The sequence below is a fragment of the Pongo abelii genome, chromosome 14 (assembly GCF_028885655.2).
Source record: "Pongo abelii isolate AG06213 chromosome 14, NHGRI_mPonAbe1-v2.0_pri, whole genome shotgun sequence".
In the NCBI taxonomy this organism is placed as follows: domain Eukaryota; kingdom Metazoa; phylum Chordata; class Mammalia; order Primates; family Hominidae; genus Pongo; species Pongo abelii.
Genome location: NC_071999.2, coordinates 51009030 through 51031691, shown reverse-complemented (window position 1 = coordinate 51031691; position 22662 = coordinate 51009030). Strand labels below are relative to the sequence as shown.

The following is a 22662-nucleotide window of genomic DNA, read 5'->3' as shown; positions in this document are numbered from 1 at the left end:
TGCATAAAATTAATGTAAAGGAAACAAGACTAAACAAGAAGGCTAATAAGCAGCCTAGTGGAACGAAATGAAATCTTTATTTGTATCAGTCAAAATTGATCACATATTGCCATTTTGTTTGGTTCAACTAAAATAGTCTGAGTGGATGTGACTGAAACCCGGATAGCAATAGGGACCGTGCAAAGGAATATTGCAACAACAGCAATGTGATGAAGCCATGCAAGGTATGGGGTTGAACGAGAGAAAGGCAATTCTGGCTTCATGGACTTTCAAATGCGTGTCTTTCCTCAGGCCTTGAACATGGCTACCCAGGTTGTCTGTTTGTATTTTGTTTATGTAGAATCGAATGTGGAGAAAGAACCGTTCTTTCTATGCGAACAATCATTGCATCGGAACAGACCTGAATAGGAACTTTGCTTCCAAACACTGGTGTGGTAGGTTGTTGGCTTTATTTCTTGCAATGTCTCTTCACTGGAAGGGTGATGTTCACAGAGAAAGGCCCATGAATTCAAATTAAATACAGAGCTGGCCTGTCTGAATCAGGGAATAATTTAAATGATAAATGCTTAGGTAAATGTAATGCTGCGAATGTTGGCCAGAGTCAGCAAATCACTTTGGCCTCTCCTCTCTCCTGTTTCCCTATCTTTAAAATAAGAAAGTTGAATCAGTTTTTTAAGATCCCTTCTAGCTTCAAAATTCTAAAATCTGTTATCTTGGAATAATAAAGAAGTGACAGTTAAAGATCCTATTTTAATAAACAAAACATTCATCATTAGAATATCAAAGACCTGAGATGGGGGGAGGACCTCTCTTTTTTTCTGAGACAGAGTCTTGCTCTGTTGACCAGGCTGGAGTGCAGTGGCACAATCTTGGCTCACTGCAGCCTCTGCCTCCTAGGTTCAAGGATTCTCCTGCCTCAGCCTCCCAAGTAGCTGGGACTACAGGCATATGCCACCATGCCTGGCTAATTTTCGTATTTTTTTTTAGTACAGGTGGGATTTCACCATGTTGGCCAGGCTGGTCTCAAACTCCTGGCCTTAAGTGATCCGCCCACCTCGGCCTCCCAAAGTGGCTCACAGGAGTGAGCCACTGTGCCTGGCCTGGATCCCTCATTTTTAATTGCACAAGTAAATGTTTACTTCTACAGTGTTTGAAGACATGTTTTTCACTATTCACTTTCTTAATTTCTTTAATAAGTAATATAAAGAAAATGTAAAAATAATAAAAATATTAAAAATAGTATAAAAAGCAGCACAGTGGGAACTTACTATTTCTTAACTTGAATGAGTTAAGGCATTCGATGATGTTGAGTTATGCATTCAAGAACAGTCTGCTTTCAGGAGTTTGAAAATTTTTCAAAGAACTAAAAGTAGAATTACTGTTTGACTCGGCAATCTCATCACTGGGTATATACTCAAAGGAAAATGAATCGATCTACCCAAAAGACAAATGTACTCATATGTTCATTGCAGCACTATTCACAAGACTAAAGACATGGAATCAATCTAGGTGTCTGTCAATGGCGGATTGGATAAAGAAAATGTGGTATATATACATCATGGAATACTACACAGCCATAAAAAAGAACAAAATTATGTCCTTTACAGCAACATGGACGCAGCTGGAAGCCATTGTCCTAAGTAAATTAACACAGAAACAGAAAATCAAATACTGTATGGTCTCACTTATAAGTAAAAGCTAAACACTGAGTATACACAGACATAAAGATGGGAATAGACACTGGGGACTCAAAAAAGGGGCAGGGAAGGAGAGAGAGGGGAAAGAGTTGAAAAAGTACCTAAGTGGTACTGTGTTCACTATTTGGGTGATGGGTTCAATAGAATCCCAAACCTCAGCATCACACAATATACCCATGGAAAAAACCTGCATGTGTACCCCCTGAACCTGAAGACAAAGAAGTTTGCTTTTAGGGGGGTAGGTGTTAGTTGACTCTTTCTTCCCACCCACTCAACATTATTTTTCATAGTACCACATTTCAGAAACAGCCACGAAAATAAACTAACCTGACAAGGAGTATGCATCATCTATATTTTTGGGCTCCATGGGGCCCATAAGGGAGAGAAGCTATTGTACCCACAGAAACATCCTCTTCCTCCCAGACCTGGACCCTATACAATCCTATGCACATAATTTTGCCTATTTCTTTTAAAAAAGGTAAAATTTCATGATTTTAAACATTTTATCAAAATCCCAGAATACCTATTAAAACCTCACAACATTCAGCCTGGGAAAGCTGATTGCCAAAACAAAAGAAAACCAAACCTCACAACAAAGTACTTACTTTATTTCCTTATTTTTTTCCCTCTCTAGGTTAGAAACTTCATGCAGACAGAAACTAACACCCATTACCTAGTGCAGTGCCTGGCACAAGGAGGGTCCTCATAAAATATTAACTAAATGAGTCCATGAATGAATTTAGTTGCTCTGAGAGCTACAGATATGGTAGGAACTCAGAGGAAGAAGCAGTTCATCCTGACTTAGATTCCAGGGAATCATTTAGTGGTTTCTCCCTAAGAAACCACTCGTGTTCCCAGAGGCCCAAAGGTTGCTGTGGCACTAATAACGTGCCAGGGGCTCACAGGAACAGCAGTGATGTAAAAAGAATCTGAGTAAATAGAGCTGACAGTTACTCAGCGCTGAGCCATTGACATAGTTCATCTTCCGATTTCATTATCTACGAATCATAGATGGAGAAACCCGGGCTGAAAACAGTTAAGTCCCTTCCTCAAGGGCACGTAGCAAGTATGTGCAAGTATGTGGCAGAGCTGGGCTATAAACCCAAGTTATCAGTTCCCTTTTGGAACTTTTTATTTTATCTTCGAGCTCTTTTGGTGCTTGATTTTACTTAATATTTTTCTTGGTGAAGTCAGTGTTATTTAATTTGGATAGCCAAGTAGTCAAAATATATTCTGTTATTGTCATCAAGAAATGTCTCAGTCACCTCTTGGGCATGGTGCTATATTGTTATGTATCATAAGAGTGAAAAACAGAAACAGAAGCAGCAAGCATATGGGTTTTTAATTTAAAAAAAAGACCCAAAATAAAAAGTAATTGTAAGGAACTCTTCTTATTACCAACTGTTCCAGTATCTATTCTGTACTACGTAAGCCAGACAGTGAGCAAGAAGAATTTACTCTTATCTTTCTCATCCCTACAACTAGAATGTGCCCCTATGATTCTTTATATAAAGGATCCAAAAAACACCTCACTTATTAACAGGAAGTGACATATCAAACCTACTTACTCATTTTATGCTCCTCTGTATTAAAATTGTGTGTGTGTGTGTTGGAGATGAGAGTGGAGGGTAGGTTGTAGGGGTGTCTTTGTCTTCTCAGGCTGCTATAACCAAATACCATAGGTTGGGTGGCTTAAACAACAGAAATTTATTTTCTCACAGTTGAGGATTGGAAGTCCAAAATCAAGGTACCAGCAGAGTGAGGTCTTCCCGAGGATTCTCTCATTGGCTTGTAGACGGCTGCGTTCTCTCTGTGCCCTCACATGGCCTTTTCTTTCTGCACAAACCTCCCTGGTGTCTCTCTTTATTCCTACAAGGGCACCAGTCACATTGGATTAGAGCCCCATGCCTATGACTTCATTTCACCTTGTCTCCTTAAAGGCCTTATCTTTAAATACAGTCACACTGGGGCTTAGGGCTTCAACATAGGAATTTGGGAGGATGCAATTCAGTTCATAACAGGAGCACATTATGAGAACCTTTGGTCTCAAACTTCCTAAGATAGCACCACACATTTTCTAAAACACTGAGTTCAACTACAAAGTTTTTGCAACTGGCTTGAATGGAAAATTCTTTATTTCTTTTTCTAGGAGACTATAGTGTTTTTTAAAATTATTTTTTATTATGGTAAAATACATGTAATATAAAATTTGCCATTTTAACAATTTCCAATTGTACAATTCAGTGGCATTAAGTACATTCACAATTACTACTATCTATTCCTAAAATTTTTTAATTGTCCCAAAGAGAGATTTTTACCTATTGTAACCAGTAGGCAAAATCTCCTCATCCCTACCTTCTCCCCAGCCCTTGGTAATTTCTTATCTACTTTCTGTCTCTATGAATTTGCCTATTATAGATAATTCACAGTGTGCTTGGTTCCATGTCTATAGATCAAAGAATGCTTGAGCTTGGAGGGATCCATTGGCCCAAGTTCCTTCGTGATACAGATGAGGCCCCTGAGGCTGGGACGGATGAAGTTGTTGCCCAAATTAACATGACTGCTTAATGGTAAAGCAGAGTCTCGACCTCAAGTTTCCTGCCTCTTCAGGGCTCTTTCCACTAAAATGCTTGAAATCTCTAGAATGACAATCATAGAATGAGAATCTGAGGCTCACTGTCCAGCATAGTAGCCACTAACGATATGTGGCTATCCAGTGCTTAAAATGTAGCTTGTCTGAATTGAGACATACACTGAGTGTTAAATACACACCAGAATTTGAAGGCTTAGTATGAAAAAAGTAACATAAAATATTTCGAGAATAATTTTTATATTGGTTACACTTGAAATGATACTTTGTACATATTTGGTTAAATAAATTATAATATTGAATTAATCTCACATATTTCTTTTTGTGTGTGTGTGGCAGGTCTCGTTCTGTCATCCAGGCTGGAGTGCAGTGTCACGATCTCAGCTCACTGCAACCTCTGCCTCCTGGGTTCAAGCAAGTTTCGTGCCTCAGCCTCCCACGTAGCTGGGATTACAGGCGTGTGCCACTATGCCTGGCTAATTTTTTTTTGCATTTTTGGTAGAGACAGGGTTTCACCATGTTGGCCAGGCTGGTGTCAAACTCCTGATCTCAAGTGATCCGCCTGCCTCAGCCTCCCAAAGTGCTGGGATTTTAGGTGTGAGCCACCGTGCCTGGCCTTCTTTTTATTTTTCTTAAAGTGGTAACTTGAAAATTTAAAGTAAATATGTGACTTGCATTATATTTCTATTAAACAACCCTGGTCTGAGGATTCATATTAGGGCACCACCTCTCTATTTAGTGGTTATGTCTTCCCCGACCTCCATACCCAATATATAATCTCTATTCTCTAAGAATTGTATACCACATAAAAGGGCAGGAATATTCAAAGGTGACCGAACTATCAAAAATGGTTTATCCAATCACCTTATTGGTTAAAAATGAAATACTTGAGAAGACCTTAGATGTTCACATTTCCTCTCAGGGAAACAATTTTTTAACAAACATTAATGTTGTGTTTGTATAATAACAGGAAGAAAGCAGAATGAGCTTAATTAAGAAAAGCAGGCTCTGCAAGGATAGTGAGTAGCCTCAGCCATGGAACCCTGAGGCAGAGATGCAGTTGGACTCAGAAACAGAAAGAAACTGGGCCTGGAGCCCTAGAGAGGCTCAGTGAATCCTTCCTCTCCCCTTCTCATCTCTGTGATGCACACTGGCTTCCTTCAGGTCTCAGTCCACATGATGATGATGATCATGATGATGATGATAAACAGCAGCAGTTATGAAATGCATACTACATGCCAGGCACTGTGCAAAGCACTTTGTATGAACTAGCTCATTTAATTCTCATTCAATCAGCATTTAATGTATAATTTTTCAATTTTGCAGATAAGGAAATTGAGATACAGATAGATTTTTAAAAATTTACCCAAGGCCATATAGCTAATCAATGGTAAAGTCAAGATTTAGAATCAAGTAATTGGGTGCTTAACAATATGCTGTATAGCCTCTTATTCTGAAGAATGGTTACCACCAAGAATATCCAGATTGCATCTCCTAAAATGACAGTATTTACTTCATAGGGCTGCTGGAAGAATTACATGAGATGTGGCAAAAATCTTAGCAGAGTTCCTAACGTACAGCATGTGCTCCACAGGTGTCAGCTGGTAGTATTACTATTTTTACTGTCTGTTCAAGACAGCAGCTAGACTGAGACTAGACTCTTAGTATTGATTTCAAGTTATCTTTGAAGGGATTCAGATTGGCAAGCACAAGAGTCAGACCCAATCCTGAGCCCTCAACTGTTTGCAGGAAGGAATAATCTCTTGTGTCAGATGCAGCTTGCGGGGGCTTCACCTTGTGAATTAGGGACAGGGGGAGAAGTGTTGGAAGGCAGGCTACCATCTCAAGTGATGCAAATTATAATCTATCAAAGGAATGAATGAACGTTGGTCTGGCAACAAATATCACCATCTCCTTTTATTTACTAAACCACTTTAGCAAGTTAAAAGTAGCACTGAAGGCAGACTTACATATTCTGAGCTCTGAAGTGAGGCTTTTCTTTTATGGGCTATATTGATGGTAGCTTTAAAACTACAAATATCAGAAAAACTAAATTTACAGTGGATTAAGGAAAATGGGGTTTATTTTTTCTCACATAACCAGAAGTCTGGAGACAGGGCTGGCATCTCTGAGGATCTCTTAGCCACTTTCTCAAGGTTGCAAGGGAGACAGGTGCTGGGAATGACTGTTAGAAGGTCAGCTATGTGAGCAGATAAGTATTTGACTTCAAAAGAAACATAAACAACACTTAGTGGAAATATGTTCTTTGCAGAGCCCTACCTAATCCATTCATCTAAAAATGTTGCAACATAGATAGGAGAATACGTTGTCTGGGAAACCACAAATTACAGTACTATGTGCATCCCCTCATAATTTCACCTTAACAATTTCGTTACAGAGGAAGGTGCATCTAGTTCCTCATGCTCGGAAACCTACTGTGGACTTTATCCTGAGTCAGAACCAGAAGTGAAAGCAGTGGCTAGTTTTTTGAGAAGAAATATCAACCACATTAAAGCATACATCAGCATGCATTCATACTCCCAGCATATAGTGTTTCCATATTCCTATACACAAAGCAAAAGCAAAGACCATGAGGAACTGGTAAGTGCTACTTAATTATTTTTCTCATTAGCATTTTGGAAATAAAATAATACTTAGTTGAAGAATCAAAAACTGGGAAAAATTTTGTCCTCTAGAAGGCAAATGATAGATGTTTTAAATCATGGTGTGATCCTGTTGAGAGTCACCCTGGGTCAGTGTTCTCTAAGGGAATATAAAGAACGTGCCTTACCCTAACAACACACACTTTATTCTAGCACGTGGGCTTCCTAAGAAAATGTCAGACAAATTCCTTGAAGGTTAGGAAGGAACTACTACTATACTTGACCTGATCTGCATGTGAAGCGGTATAAGCAAGGATGAGTATGGAATCATGCGACAGCTTTGTGGTCACTAGCTTCCTACAACAGCACACCACAGATTAAGTCTCAACACAGCATTCATTGTTTTGGTATTAGCAGCAGGAATTGTTCCTGCCCTGACTTCCTTAACCGTCAGGGTTTTGGTCCTATTAAAGTACCTCCAATTTTAGCATTGAGGAAAGAGTCTGTTTTTTGGAACATAACAGACAATACAGGAAATTCAAAGAGGACTCACAAAATTTGATACTTTTGCACTTTTTAGTGCAAGATACTGTATGTTTGGGTTCATGGCAAAAGACGCAAGGATTCTTGAAGGATTGTAGCTAGGCTTTGACAAATCCTCATCCCAGATGCTCTCCAGACAGTGGAAGTGTTACATCAACAGCCCCATTCTTTGGAAGGGACTAATTTTTAGGTAGTAGCTTGTTTCTTAGTGACTCATTTTTTTTCTGGCTCTCTTAACAGAATAAAATATAGTCACATTACAGGAGCTAGCAATTGCTGATGACAAATGTAAGATTATTTGCATTTTCTGAAAATAGCCCATTAGAACATAAATGTACTTGATACTTGAGCTTTTTTCTTCTCAAGGGAAAACTCTTAAGGAAAGCACCTTTTAAAAATATTATCTTTGAAGAAATAAAAGGAAATTTATCATGATTTGGGAGTAGAATTAGTCTAATTATGCTTTTTTTTTTTTTTTTGCATCACTGTCAGCACTCATATTTGTTGAGAGCCATTACATGTAAAATACCTTGTCAATGGATGTTTAAAGAAGCATTAGGTAAAATCCTGCCCTTTAAGAGAATGTTTTATGGTTAGGGAGCTCAACCATTAGCAAATGTTACAAATAGCTGTACTCTAAGGCATCATAGAGTAACTACTAAATAAGTGGCACAGACAGTACAACTCACTTCTAACTAGAATATCAAGGGATGGCTTCACTAATGCATTCAGAGGGAAATGCTGAGATAAGTGAGGAGATAAAGTAGTTACTGTCCTTGAGGAATTTACAATCTACTAAGGGGGGAAAAACTACGAATAATAAAGTGCTGTTGAAGTCAAAGATCAGCTACATTTCAGACAGGCATTGAAAGAGGATTTCTATAGGCAGACAGGGAAGGAAGGACCTTGCAAGCAAAGAAGTTGGTGTTCACCGTAAGAGGATGCAAAAGTGGAGGGTGATAGCATCAGAAAGTAGATTAGGTTGGCTTCTGAAGGGGTGTGACTGTCAGATAAATTTGTATTTCATTATGTAGACAATGGGGTTACATTAAAACTTATTTTTTGAACAAAGAGATGGCATAAAATAATATCCGCTGATAAATCTCTGAGTTTTTCAAGGTGACAGTGTATACCATGATGCTAGTTCCGATTTCCGAAAAGTTCCAGATAAGTGAGAACTTCAGAATAAATTTGACAAAATGAACATCAACAGACAAAATGAAGTCAAATGGGGGTCTTAGTTATTATCCTGCTCCATTCCAGAGGCATAATCTTTTTTGATTTGATGAATCTATGGAAGTCATTAGACATTTTACACAAGAAGAAAATAGAAGTTGTGAGAAGGATACGAAGTGAGTCATGCATGCATTAGGTGTGTGTATGTGTTTAGAAAGGTTGGATTTAAAGTTTGGTGATAATTTTGTTCAGAAATGGAGTACCTCTAAGCCTTTGAGATGTAGTTATACTTCATTTTCCATAATAAATGAGTTCCCGAAAAGGCATGTGATAATTTTTTTCTGCAAATTAATATATTTATTTATATAAATTATTTCAATATATTGAAATAGTTTACGTTTAAAGCCACCCAATTGTGATTGCCATAAACTGCACGTATTTTAAGTTAATTTGTGTACCTTATTTATTTGCCTTTTAGATTAATCTAGATTTTCTACATGTATACTTTGATTCAATTAATGTATGATTGTTTTTTAGAAACTTCTACTTGTCATGTTTCAAAGCTGCACATTAACTGAAATTCCATATCTTATTGCTTCCAGTCTCTAGTAGCCAGTGAAGCAGTTCGTGCTATTGAGAAAACTAGTAAAAATACCAGGTATACACATGGCCGTGGCTCAGAAACCTTATGTAAGTATTTCTTCTTATGATCTTAGAGAACTTTGAGCTACTAAAGAAATCTGTGTGATTTGTTTTTCTTTGTGTATTTAATTTTTCTGAATTAAATAGGGTCACATGTAATAAAACTGAATTGTAATAATTAGGAACAGAAGATAATAGCTATGACAATGCTGAACAAAGCTATATTAATAAATGAGTTACTAAAAAGAAGCCAAAATGCTATTTAAGAAATTATATTTATCACAATCAAGTAGGAATTACAGAATTGGCATCATACTAGTTGAGTGAAGCAGAAAAGTTCATAAAACTTTTGTATGATTCCTAGGGCCACCGTGAAAGGTTGTGCAGGTTGTACACCACACTAATCTAGGGCATGCCATTTGCATCAAGTGTTTTTTAGTGTTAGCCTGTCCCCAAGAGTATAGCTCATAACACATTACAGTTGATTGTCTTTAATATATATTACACATACAAGAGCTTGTGACAAACTCTTAACAAAAAGTTTTGATTAATTTTTGCTGAAAGATATTTAGTGAGTAACTCCTATCTACACACAGTGGGAGGACAGACTGATTTTGCCATTTTGAAGTTTGAAGGAAGATGGGAAAAGAGGAGCATAAAATAAACCTGTAACCAGGCATCAGAAAACTACAGCCTGAAGGCCAAATCCAGGTTTTTCCATTTTTTTTTTTTTAATGATTAGAAAAAAACAAAAAGAGGCCAGGTGCTGTGGCTCACGCACGTAATACCAGCACTTCGGGAGGCCGAGGCAGGAGGATCACTTGAGGTCAGGAGTTCGAGACCAGCCTGGCCAACATGGTGAAACCCTGTCTCTACTAAAAATACAAAAATTAGCTGGGCATGGTGGCGGATGCCTGTAATGCCAGCTACTTGGTTGGCTAATGCATAAGAATTACTTGAACCTGGGAGGTGGAGGTGGCAATGAGCTGAGATTGCACAACTGCACTCTAGCCTGGGTGACAGAGTGAGACTCCATCTCAGAAAAGGTCAAAACTGTATTTATCATGAACACTAAAATATGTACACATTTTAGTTAACATGCATTAAACTGTAACAAGTCTTCTGGCAATTGTAGCTTTCATGAGATGCTTCCCAAACTGTATTAGATAGATGCTAAAATTATAAATTAAAATTTTGGGTCAGACTTTGCCATAAACCTGGACTCAATTTAGCACCCCCCCCAAAAAAGTCAGATTATTCAATTAATGGGGTTGGAAAACCTAACAAGTTACTTAGAAAAAAATTAATTGGATTATTAACATGTCTTTCACCAAAGTAAATTCCAGGTACAGCATATATTTTCATATGAAAACCCTGCATAAACTAAGTTGAAAGCTCAGTAAGGAGAAAAAATTCCTTGTGAAAGGAGAAATGAATGAAAGGAGAAAAAAAGGTCTATATGCCAAACAAAGCTAATAACATTAATGTTGTTTTTATAAGCAATTGATAAAACGAACCAAGTAGACAAATGAGGAAGGACAATTGATAGGAAATACAAAGATAGCCAATAAATATGCCAAACAAAATGTGCAACTCACTGATAATCAAAAAACATAAATTAAGACGGTTGGATATTATTTTTCACCCATAAAATTATCAGAATTCATAATTCTTATTGATGGTATGGGAAGGGGAAATGGGCAAATTCATACCTTGCTTGTGGAGGTATAAATTAATTCAGTTCTTTTGACGTCCATTTGGGAACATGTCGTAATTGCAAAAAGTACAGAGCCTTAGACTAGCAAATCTATTCTAGGGAAGAATATTCTAAAGAGACAAAGAAGCAATTATGTATAAACAAGGGTACTCATTGTAAAGTTGTTTATATTAGTTAAAAACTGAAAAAAATCTAAAGGTATACAAACAAACATTTAAATCAAACAATTCCCAGTTTGTTAATTAATTTGAAACATCTGTATTTCAACAATTTCTTTCTTCTTCTTTTAGACCTAGCTCCTGGAGGTGGGGACGACTGGATCTATGATTTGGGCATCAAATATTCGTTTACAATTGAACTTCGAGATACGGGCACATACGGATTCTTGCTGCCGGAGCGTTACATCAAACCCACCTGTAGAGAAGCTTTTGCCGCTGTCTCTAAAATAGCTTGGCATGTCATTAGGAATGTTTAATGCCCCTGATTTTATCATTCTGCTTCCGTATTTTAATTTACTGATTCCAGCAAGACCAAATCATTGTATCAGATTATTTTTAAGTTTTATCCGTAGTTTTGATAAAAGATTTTCCTATTCCTTGGTTTTGTCAGAGAACCTAATAAAGTGCTACTTTGCCATTAAGGCAGACAAAGGTTCATGTCTTTTTACCTTCTAAAAAAAATTGTAAAAGTCTAGCTACCTACTTTTTCTTTGATTTTCGACGTTTGACTAGCCATCTCAAGCAAGTTTACTAACTAGTTTCATGCTGATCATTGGATCCTACTCAACAAAAGGAAGGGTGGTCAGAAGTACATAAAAGATTTCTGCTCCAAATTTTCAATAAATTTCTGCTTGTGCCTTTAGAAATACAACCATGCATTCCGTTTGCTCCGCGATAATTAGGCGATGGCCCAGAAAGGGGAGGGGTGTCAAAAACGACAAACATAGCCTCTCATTCCAGCTCAGCTGCTCAATAAACACTGTTGAACAAATGAATGAATGGCTCTAAGTACTGTCAACAAATGCCGCATTTTGCGCATTTACAACAGCGGTTTATGGTAAGGAATTATGTAATAAAAAGAGAAAACTCACTTAAATTCACTTTTAATTGGGAATTTTAGTTCTCCTGGGCTCCCAGTTTCCTCTCCTAGGATCTCTCACAGAGCACAGATTCGATTTCCACGTCCCGCCGCACTCCTACAGCTCGCATGGGACGTTACGCCTAGAGGGCGTGTCCACGGAGGGCGGTGTCTGCGCACTGACGACTAATCTGACGGCCGGAAGCTGCCTGGATCTATAGAGGAACAGGGCAAACCTCTGATTTCCGGCGGCATTTTGAGGCGGTCCTCCTAGCGGCCTGGTAGTGTTTTTGTTGCCTTTTCTTAATCTACAATCTCTTCGTTATTTTTCTTTCTACGACCCAGTTTCGCTTGACCCTGGCGAGGCGGCGGGCGGGTTCTGCTTCTCAGCATCCCGGGGGCTTCTCGCTAGCCAAGGGCCGGTTCCCAGGAGCCGCGCGCGCACCGCTTTCTCCTCGTCGTCGTCCTCCTGGGTCCAGGCGCGGGGACAGAGAGTCGCCTCCCCCGCTCCTCGGAGCGGCGGCGGCGGTGGTGCCTCCGGACTGCACTTGCGAAGGGAGCTTGGGGAGGAAGTAAGCGTTCTGTGAATTGGTGTGGGTATCTGGGGAAAGGCATTGGGCGGACCCAGAATGCGGAGGCCCTGGTTACCCCCCGTCTTCGCTTGAGTCACTGGGATTTTGAGCTTTCCTGGAGCATCCCACCCTTAACTCTGCAATAGCCGCCTGTGCTCAGGCATAATTTCTCACTCTGATTATGATTCTGGCATTTGTCTAAGGGGGTAGGTAGACTCAGACAATAGGCTGTACCCCTCATTACCATTTAATGTAAGCACGGGAACCCTTGTATGGTGTTCGTATTTGTGTGCGATGGAAGGGTGCAGCAATTTGGGCTTAAATTTAGAATCTTCCTCTATACGCATTCCAGATCTATTAGAGAAAAACATCTTACTTGTGATTGGTCTTGTTTTTTTTTTCCTCAACAGTGATAACGATTTAGGTCCTGGGAATTGAGTGCTACTTTATCTTCACATGCCTTAGGTAGTTAGTTTTGGCAACTGTCAGAAACGGGGGAAAGTGGACTAGAAAGAAGAGAGCCTGTTTGGCGGCATTATCTCTCTATAATAGGCTAACGCAATTTATGTGGTTTGAAAATTATTTAGAGTTGATAATACTTGAATTATATTGGTAAGATGTTGTTTGTGAAGGGTAGTCTTAAGGTATTTGGTTATACTATGGGGCTTTCAGGTAATTCGAACTACTTTGAGAATTATGGGAGTATGAAGTCTCTTAAGATTTTTGGATTTTTAAAAGTAGTTTTAAAAATTTGGAAAATATCTTTACACCTCAAGTTTTCGAAGTCCGCGATACCGTTGGAGAATAAATACTTATGCAGTTCAGTCTATGGGTATGTGGTGCCAGTTAGCGGGGTCTAGTTCTGTAACATTTGAAATTACTGGCTTTAGTACAGTATATTGGAGAGTTTTGTGAATACAATCTATAGATTTTCAGATAATTTCTAATTTCTTAATGAACTATTTAGATTGTAACAGATGACAGTTTCAACTAGAGACTAGCAAAGTTGATGCAAGCTTGTAACAATTGTGGTTTAAAAATAGTTGCACTCTGAAACTAAGGCTTTCACTGTGCATCTGGTAGGATTCAGTTTTATCAAATGTATGCCTCTTACTGGCTTCCTGATAACTGGTCATTCTAGATGAACATTGCATATTTTGAGATTTGCAAGCTTATGTGATTTTCATATTTGTAATATGAATTTAGCATACTAAAATCCAGCAAGTGGATGGTATCTTAACATCTTTACAAATTATTAAAATTGTAATAAGTTATCAGTGTTTATTTATAATATGCATTGGCATTTACATAGAGGAAACACATTGTTTAACTTACATTTACTTAGAGTTGGTTTTCAGTGGATGGTAGTCTTCCTCACCTCCTCATCTCTCCCAACTCCATCTCATATAGAGGTGGAGCTATTTCTCCAGCTGTTAGTAGTAGTTGAAACATTAACTGCTGTTGATATAGAAAGAGTCTTTTATTATTTTCTTTTTGTATTTTTGTATGATGCAGTTCTTTTTACTTTACTTTAGAGTAGCTACCAGCATGGGATGTTTTCTGTGCACAGTGTTTTTAACAAATTGTTTTTTCTGCATAGTACTACAGTGTTGCTTTGCTAATTCCTATGTAGTCAGCTGAGTTCTGTCAGTTGTGTTTGGAATTTAGTTTGGAATTGTTTTAGCATTAAATTTACGGAAGCAATCTGAAAGTTTGTTTTAGAAAGTTCATTTTAAAAAATTCTCTCAAACTATGGATCAAATAAACTTAATTTTTTCTTTCTAAAAATATGAAGTATAAATGTGAAGATACCTTATTTTTAGTATCACCTTTTTAATCTTAGAAATTCAGAGTATAGGGATTTATCCTGCTAGTTAGTACATTCATGTAGTTTTAATTGCCTAATTGTTTGAAATTTTCCTAATATTATGCCGCTACTCATCCAGATTAAAGTGTTATGCTTTCACTTATGCTTCCAGTAGATGAGACCTGAAAAAGATAATTAATTATGGATTGAAGTGAAGATACTAGAACGGATATGTGTTTATTGACAAGGTTTTAGTAATTGAGCTTCTGGAGTCATTATTCAAAAAGAGACCCTTTTGTATGCTTCTCGTTTCTCAGCCGTAATTATAATGTGAACCTTCTGAGTACAGTGTTATTCTAAGTTTCCCGGGGCAAGGGAGCAGTTCCCATTTAAGACCCTCTTTTGTTGTGTCTTTATTAATAGACTCAAACTTTGTGTCCCGGATTTTCTTTTTCTTTTTCTATTTTCTTTTTTAATTGAAAAGGATTATAAAGACTTCAGATATTCACTTACTCTGCAAATGGAGAGGAGAAATAGGAAAATAATGAAATAGACTTTCACTAGTGCCACTCTGTCTTTGATAATGCTTGTGTTTGGGAAAGACTTGATGATGTGGGTGGAAGTGTGATGGCAACTTAAACCAAATAATAATTTGAAAACAAAAATGGAGGAAAACCTTCATAGAAGAGTAAATTAGTAAGTTATTGGTATGACCTCGATTTCTATTCTCTATGATAGGAAAGACTTTAGTATTTACATTTTTGTCTTATTGTTTCTAATTTTTCTCATATACGTTGAAGCATTTACTTGTCATGTTCAGCCTGTTCAGACATAATTTGAAAAAGTTTTCCCCCCCCTTAAAATCTACATTTTAACTGTTGTGGTGTTCATTTTCCTTTATGGGCCCAAAGTTTTAAATAGGATTGAAAATTCTAATTGTCACATTAGTTGGTAACGTTTAGTTTTAATATATGAAAAAGGAAATGTTTTTCTGTTGTATTGTAGATAGTGTGTATATTTTTAGACAAATGGGATTTTTAAAGTTACATATTGTGTTCTTTACAAGCATGAAGCATTTTGTTTATTCAAACTCATGAATGTCTCATGAGTAATATTTAAGTAACATTCTATTGTTGACTACTTGTGGAAGTTTTTACATGGATGATCGGAAGAATTATTTCAGTTAGAAATCTTCAGTTTCTGCTTTTTTCTTTTTTCACCAGACATTTTACACACACACACACATATCACATTAAAGAACATTTTATTAAGAATATGTGTGTCTGTGTGTGTGTGTATTATTGTTGTTATTATTATTCTTGTTTTAAATGTTCAGTCCAGGACCTTGCTGTAACCCAGACCGCATACTCAGATGCTGTGTTACTTTAGGACAAAGTCTGGTACTCTTGGAGTCTGAGAAAAAGGAGAGTACATCTTTTTTTTTTTTTTTTTTTTTTTGAGACGGCGTCTCCCTGTGTTGCCAGGTTGGAGTGCAGTGGCGCGATCTCGGCTCACTGCAACTTCCACCTCCTGGGTTCAAGCGATTCTCCTGCCTCAGCTTCCTGAGTAGCTGGGATTACAGGCGTGCACTGCCACACCCAGCTAATTTTTGTATTTTTAGTAGAGATGGGGTTTCACCATGTTGGCCAGGATGGTCTCGATCTATTGGCCAGGATGGTCTCAATCTCTTGACCTCATGATCCGCCCACCTTGACCTCCCAAAGTGCTGGGATTACAGGTGTGAGCCACTGCGCTTGGCCACATTTTTACTTAATTTCATTTCTTCCCTAAATTGGGAGACTCAGTACAGTAGTAGCTGCAAGTGAAATTCCTGGGATAATTACAATGTAGGTGAATCTTGAATAGTTCTTGATGTCACTGGTAAAAGCAATTTTGTCTCTGTGGAAAGAATATGGGAGTAGGGTGAGGGAGGTGAGGAGGTGGATCATTAGTCTTCACTTGATTGTCTTTCATAGCAAGTCCAACCCTTGAAATCTTCAAAGTTTGTCTTAGGGAGTCTAGGATTGGAGAGAAGCTCTCAGACCAGCAAAGCAATAGGTCAAGGGAGGAGAGTAGTGTGAATCAAGCAACAGAGGACAGACCAGAAAAAGAAACTGTAGAGTTAATACCTGGAACCCTCAAAAAATAAAAAGAAAGGAGATGATAGGTGACCAATGTTTTAAGTATAATAGGTACGATAATAAATAGCCTGTTGTCCTAACTGGAAACCATTACCATTGAATTTTTTGAAGGAGACTGTGCTGGGAGTGGAGGCATGTTGGGGGTAGTAGAGATGTTGGGGGCAGAACTAACTCATTTCCAGTGACAGTGGAGGGAAAAATAAAAAATGAGTGTTAGTCCACTTGAGGCAGTGTGGTGGGATGGTGTGCCTGTTTTCTACGTTCTACATAACTAGCAAATAAGGAAATTTTGGAACCTATTCAATTTTGTTTATTAAGAAATGTTTTAAAAATTGAATTAATGGTTGAGGATTACACTCTATATTTGTATATTAATGTAGCAATATATAATGAAACTTTATGTTTTTCTCAAACTTCTTATTCATTGTGTGATACATTTACTTATTGAATCATGCTTGGATATATATTGTTAAAAAAGTGTTTTTCTCAATCAAAGCTCTACATTTTCTAGATCTTTCTCAGCTCCACTTCTCTTAGCTTTCAGTTTTTTTGTGCTCAGTAAATCAAATAGACATAGGAAATTTTACCAGCTTCTCCTCCGTATGTTCACATTTCAGCTGAGAATGAGTCTAAGAAAAATTAAATCAAAGATTATCTTATAATGCTAACACCAGTATGTAGAATTGATGTATAGTTCCTTACTTGGAGAACAATTAATATTTAAGTGATTGTGTGTTGCAGCAAATTATTGTTTATGTGATGCTCTCCACTGGTTCTTAAATTTATAATTACTGTGAAGTAATTCTGTTTTTAAAATCACTAAAAATTAATTGCTATTATATCAAAAGAATTATTACATTTTATATTGATAAAAATATAGGTTTTCCAATTTAAAATCACCATATATTATTTCATATTTTCCTTCCTTGATGCACCATCTTTTATTTATCAAATGTTGTTCTTAGTCTTTGGATTATTTTAAAAATGTGACCCGAAATACCTCATTGAACCAAACACTGTTTATAATTTTTTATTGCTGTTTCAATTAGGTACTACCACGATTTAATTTCCTTTAAGGTGATATGTCTTTACTTTGAAACCACATTAAAGAACATTTGTGATCTTTATAGAGACTAAATTAAACTTTTTTAGCTGCTGTGGTTCATTCTAGTAACTTTTGATGATAGATAAGATTTCAACTAATATTTCGTTTGTATAAAGCGGGATATAGTATGGTGTTTTTTTTCCTTTCCCTTATGAGGCAGTTTCTACCCTCTTCCCACAGTAGTGTATGCTCTGGATTGTTTCTTGGTCTAGAATTTAATATTGTTTTCTAATGTCATAATATACTGTCATTATCTGATACTTGCATCTCTAGTTGAATTACCCAGTTGTGTCATTGGATTAGATTTTTACTATAGTTTCAGTTTTTGACTGTTTTTTATATATATATATATATATATTTTTTTTTTTTTTTTTTTTTTTTGAGATGGAGTCTCGCTCTGTCGCCCAGGCTGGAGTGCAGTGGTGTGATCTCGGCTCACTGCAAGCTCTGCCTCCTGGGTTCATGCTATTCTCCTGCCTCAGCCTCCTGAGTAGCTGGGAGTACAGGCGCCCGCCACCATGCCCAGCTAATTTTTTTTTGTATTTTTAGTAGAGACGGAATTTCGCCATGTTAGCCAGGATGGTCTCGATCTCCTGACCTCATGATCTGCCTGCCTCGGCCTCCCAAAGTGCTGGGATTACAGGCGCGAGCCACTGTGCCTGGCCCTTAAAAAATATTTTTATGTTTACATCAAATCTGACAGAGCTTAAACGTAAAATGAAATAAAAATATTTTTACAATTTGTCTTTTTTCTTATTACTAATAATGGTGAAATAGTCTGTTAATTACTTTTAACACCTTTGAATTTTATGTCAGTGTAGTATAGATTATAGAAACACCTTGACTTTTTCTAGTTCTACAATCTATCCTGTTTTGAAAGTTGTTTCTATCAACATTGAGTTTTGTTTTGGTGTTACTGGAAAATAAATATGCTTGATCAGATTGTTTTGACTTCTGTAAGGCAAAGAAAATACCAAAATATCATTCATTTTTCTCAACCTGATTTTTGGAACATAACTACTGTTGTCCCTTAAACTTATGAAACATAATTTCTGCTATGAAAATTTTCACCCAATTTTATTTTTCCATTTTCTTTAGCATAACTCTTTTTCAGTTAACCAGTTGATGGTTAACAACTTTGAGTTACTAAATTTTGAAGCAATTTTTGTAAGTAACTTTTATAAAGTAAACATTTTGTACTATATCTTCTGAGGTTGATTGTACTATGAAAACTTCACTGTGTGAGTAGGATCATATTCGTTCACTCTGCAGAAGAGGTACAATTCTAGCCAACAGATCTCACAGCTGTTATAAATTCACCAGTAAGGCATGTGTTAGAAGATACTATCTCTGTTTACCTGTGACCTCTCGTATGCTTTTTTTTTTTTTAATCTCCCAAGGAAAATCTCCTGTAATTTTACACTGTTACCTATAGTTTTATCTACTTGTAAGCTGTGGGCTCAGTTATTTAAAACTGAAGAATTTTACAGTTTTGCCTCTTTTTTTTTTGGTTAAAGTAGTACAAAATGTCAAAAATTAGAAGGAAGGTCACAGTGGAAAATACCAAGACCATATCTGATAGCACATCCCGAAGACCCAGTGTATTTGAGAGGCTTGGACCCAGCACTGGCAGTACAGCAGAGGTGAGTTGTCACTAGTATAGTCACAGGGGTTCTCTTAGAATTCTATTATTGAAATGCTTATTTGTATCATAAAGGTGAACAGGTTGTTTTATTGTAGGAATGTTTGTTCAGTAAATTTTTTAAAGTGTGTTTTATAAAAAGAAGTGAAAAGGGTGATAAGGTTTATGGGTTTTTCCATATTTTTTTCCTGAAGTTTTTATTATTTGGGGAGTAATATATCACAGGTTAGCTGGAATTTTGGTAGCATTTGTTTTAATTTTGTCCCGCTAGCATTTTTTTTTCCAGAAATAAATATGAAATTTACATAGTAATATCTGTCTCTTAGACACAGTGCCGTAACTGGCTGAAGACTGGCAACTGCCTCTATGGAAACACATGTAGATTCGTACATGGCCCTTCACCTCGTGGTAAAGGTTATAGCAGCAATTATAGAAGGTAAACTGAGAACTTTGAATTGTTCATGTACTATTAGAAGATGGCTTTTGTAATTTATCTAGTATAAAAATCTGAAATACAACCATATATTTGGTCAGATTTTCTATATTGGTGGTAGTCTTACCAGTAATCGAAGATTGACAAGATCTTTTTGTTATTATTTTCAAGATTAATAAAATGTTTGCTTTCAAATTAACTTACTTGTTCATTATTTATTTGTTTTGACAGTAGATCTTTTTGTAATATGTGTATGGCTTACTTTTTTCCCTCTAATTATGTATTGCTGCTTAAGACAGCAGAATTCCATGATGTCTGAATTTCTTTTTAGTGAGGCTATTTTTAACTCTTAAAATAGTAAAATTCAAATAGGGTATAATTTTAGCTGTTTAAGATGTTCTGAATTCAAATTTTGTACAAATTCTATAGGTTAAAATGCATTTGCCAAATCCCTTATCACAGTATGTTAATGAAAATATGTATTTATATGTGGATGAATGTGCTCCATATTTCAAACATCGTTTTGCCTTTAATAAAGGCTTGGCTTAATAAGCTTGCTTAATAAAGATCTTTTATTTTTCTTTTGGTTCCCTCATGATGATTATTTTATGGTGTTTAAAGATGTGACATAGGCCGGGCGCGGTGGCTTACGTCTGTAATCCCAGCACTTTGGGAGGCCGAGGCGGGTGGATCACGAGGTCAGGAGATCGAGACAATCCTGGCTAACACGGTGAAACCCCGTCCCCACTAAAAATACAAAAAATTAGCCGGGCGTGGTGGCGGGCGCCTGTAGTCCCAGCTACTCGGGAGGCTGAGGCAGGAGAATGGCGTGAACTCCGGCGGGCGGAGCCTGCAGTGAGCCAAGATCACGCCACTGCACTCCAGCCTGGGCGACAGAGCAAGACTCCGTCTCAAAAAAAAAAAAAAAAAAAGGTATGACATAAAGTTTGTCACAAAAACAGTTTTAACTTGATTGGTAAATAGATAATTTACCTAGATCCAAAATTGGTTATGCTGATTGTTTTGGCTATAGCATAGCAACACTGTAAAAACTAAACGTTAGCAATTGGAATTTTTTTTTTTTAGTTGGATTTTTTTTGGGGGTAGTGTATGGGTAGATTTTGTTTAGGAGAATTTAAAATTCAAGCCCTCAACATTAACCAACTTCCTTTTCACGTAAACATTGTATGTTTTAGTTTATTTGTGATTCTGAATACTGTTTTATTTCTATTTAGATTGTCATTTGTCACTTCCGTTAATGTGGGAAAATTAGTGTTTATTGTATATGTGTGTTTACTTGTATATATATACACGTAGATACATACCTGGTAAAACTATTTCAATAATTTTAATGTTTTGCTTTATTAATACTATACTTTTGATACATTTTAAAATTTATCTTTGAAATTTATTAGCTGACTCAATTTTTATTCAAGAAATCATTTTGAGAAAAACGGTCAGAGAAATTTGTCTAAAATGGGAAAAAGTAATGTCATTACTAGACTTAGAATAAAGGATATTTATTATAATTTTGCTATTTGGTGTGTGTTTTTCCATCTGATAACTTTGTATTTGTGCATTTTTTTTGTCGGGAGGAAAAACATAGTTCATAATGCGAGTCAAAGATGAGAAGAAAAGCAATGTATTTTACAAAATGCTTATTTATATGTTTATATACAAGACTTTTATGTAATTAATTGAGAATTTGCTGTGTGTAAAACATTCATTCTGTTGGGTGCTGTTTAGGATAGAAACAAGTTCATACTAAACTGTTTTATTATATAAAGGAAACCAGGGCACATAGGATTTACATGTACATCATAATTATAATTTAGAGCACTTAAGTACTGGTTCTTAGTAAGAGATTCCAGTTTCAAGTTTAGCTTTAACTGTTAAAACATTTAATATAAATCTATTACATGTGCATGTAAACATTAATGAGATCCTTTAAAGTGAATTAACTCAAATTATTTCTTTACTAACCTTATGATTTATATTCATAAAATCAAGGAATTGATTTGATTGCTCAATGACTGCTTGAAATAGATGTGAATATTTATATGATTTGTTTATATCTTTCTTATATATAGTACTTTTTGGTAGTCAAAGAGGAACAGAGCATTCCTTAACTTCTTTTGCCGTTTTAAAGGTGTTCTAGAAATAGTCTTTAAAGGCAGTGTGTTTTCTATCTCTCCTTTGTTTTTTCCCACTGATAGTGAAAATAATTGCATAGCCATATAATGTCAGATTTCTAGTATAAATAATAAAGCCTTACCACTGTTGAGTATAAATATGTATTTTTCCTTTAGTTAAAAAATTTACAGCAGAATATGAAAATCACTGTTGTAAAATTGCCTTGAATCCTTTATCTTTATTCTGAAATAATTTAAAATTTAAGATAAATTTTAAAGCTCCTATATTTGCTTTGATTCTTACTTAAGGTACATAAAATATTTTCTCAGTTGTTGATGTTGCATCCAACCACAGGCATGTGTATACAAGAAACTTATTTCTTGTAATATCTTCTTATATCTTTCATGTATAGATGATAATGCTGCTACCTCTAGATTAATTTTGCAACTTTGTAGTTTAAAACTTTGTGTTACTACTACATTTTGCTCCCACATGTAACTAATGTATTTATATGATTAATAGGAAAACAAGTCAAGCTATTAGTTCCTTTTTCTCAGTTCACATGTAATTTCTTATTCACATCACCAGTACCTGCCACTTCATGGAATTTAACGTATACATTTTGATTGTTGTTGGGAGAAAAACTGTAAGTGTTGCTCGTGTTTTGCATATTAATATTTAAGGTGAAATTTTTCAGAAATTTAGGAGTCAAGGTCAGTTAGAAAAAGTGTATTGAGATTTGTGAGGTTATTTCTGTAAATACATTCTTATAAAATGTTATTAA

At 36.3% G+C, this 22662-nt stretch overlaps 2 protein-coding genes and 1 long non-coding RNA gene across 21 annotated transcripts in view; 2 read left to right on the top strand and 1 right to left on the bottom strand.

Annotated features, from left to right (window-relative positions):
• The window catches only part of CPB2 (carboxypeptidase B2), a 52994-nt gene extending 41503 nt beyond the window's left edge, over positions 1-11491 (top strand). Inside the window, exons 8-11 of the mRNA XM_002824247.4 lie at positions 341-434; positions 6686-6888; positions 9212-9299; positions 11259-11491. Coding sequence (XP_002824293.2) covers positions 341-434; positions 6686-6888; positions 9212-9299; positions 11259-11443 — 570 coding nt within the window. The 3' untranslated portion in view covers positions 11444-11491. The remainder of the gene's footprint in view (positions 1-340; positions 435-6685; positions 6889-9211; positions 9300-11258) is intronic.
• Positions 1-12252, bottom strand: part of LOC134759890 (uncharacterized) — a 106555-nt gene extending 94303 nt beyond the window's left edge. For 3 of the 4 annotated variants that reach the window (XR_010136768.1, XR_010136767.1, XR_010136765.1), the window contains exon 1: positions 12059-12252. This is a non-coding gene — a long non-coding RNA (uncharacterized LOC134759890). Of the gene's footprint in view, positions 1-10963; positions 11079-12058 lie in introns of all 4 variants that reach the window. The other variant, XR_010136766.1, reaches the window with a different exon arrangement.
• Positions 12216-22662, top strand: part of ZC3H13 (zinc finger CCCH-type containing 13) — a 97125-nt gene continuing 86678 nt past the window's right edge. For 4 of the 16 annotated variants that reach the window (XM_024230863.3, XM_024230860.3, XM_024230857.3 and 1 more), the window contains exons 1-3: positions 12247-12617; positions 19188-19313; positions 19639-19748. In XM_024230863.3, the coding sequence (XP_024086631.2) occupies positions 19197-19313; positions 19639-19748 (227 nt within the window). In that variant the 5' untranslated portion in view covers positions 12247-12617; positions 19188-19196. The other 12 variants (XM_024230866.3, XM_024230855.3, XM_054528999.2 and 9 more) reach the window with 9 other exon arrangements.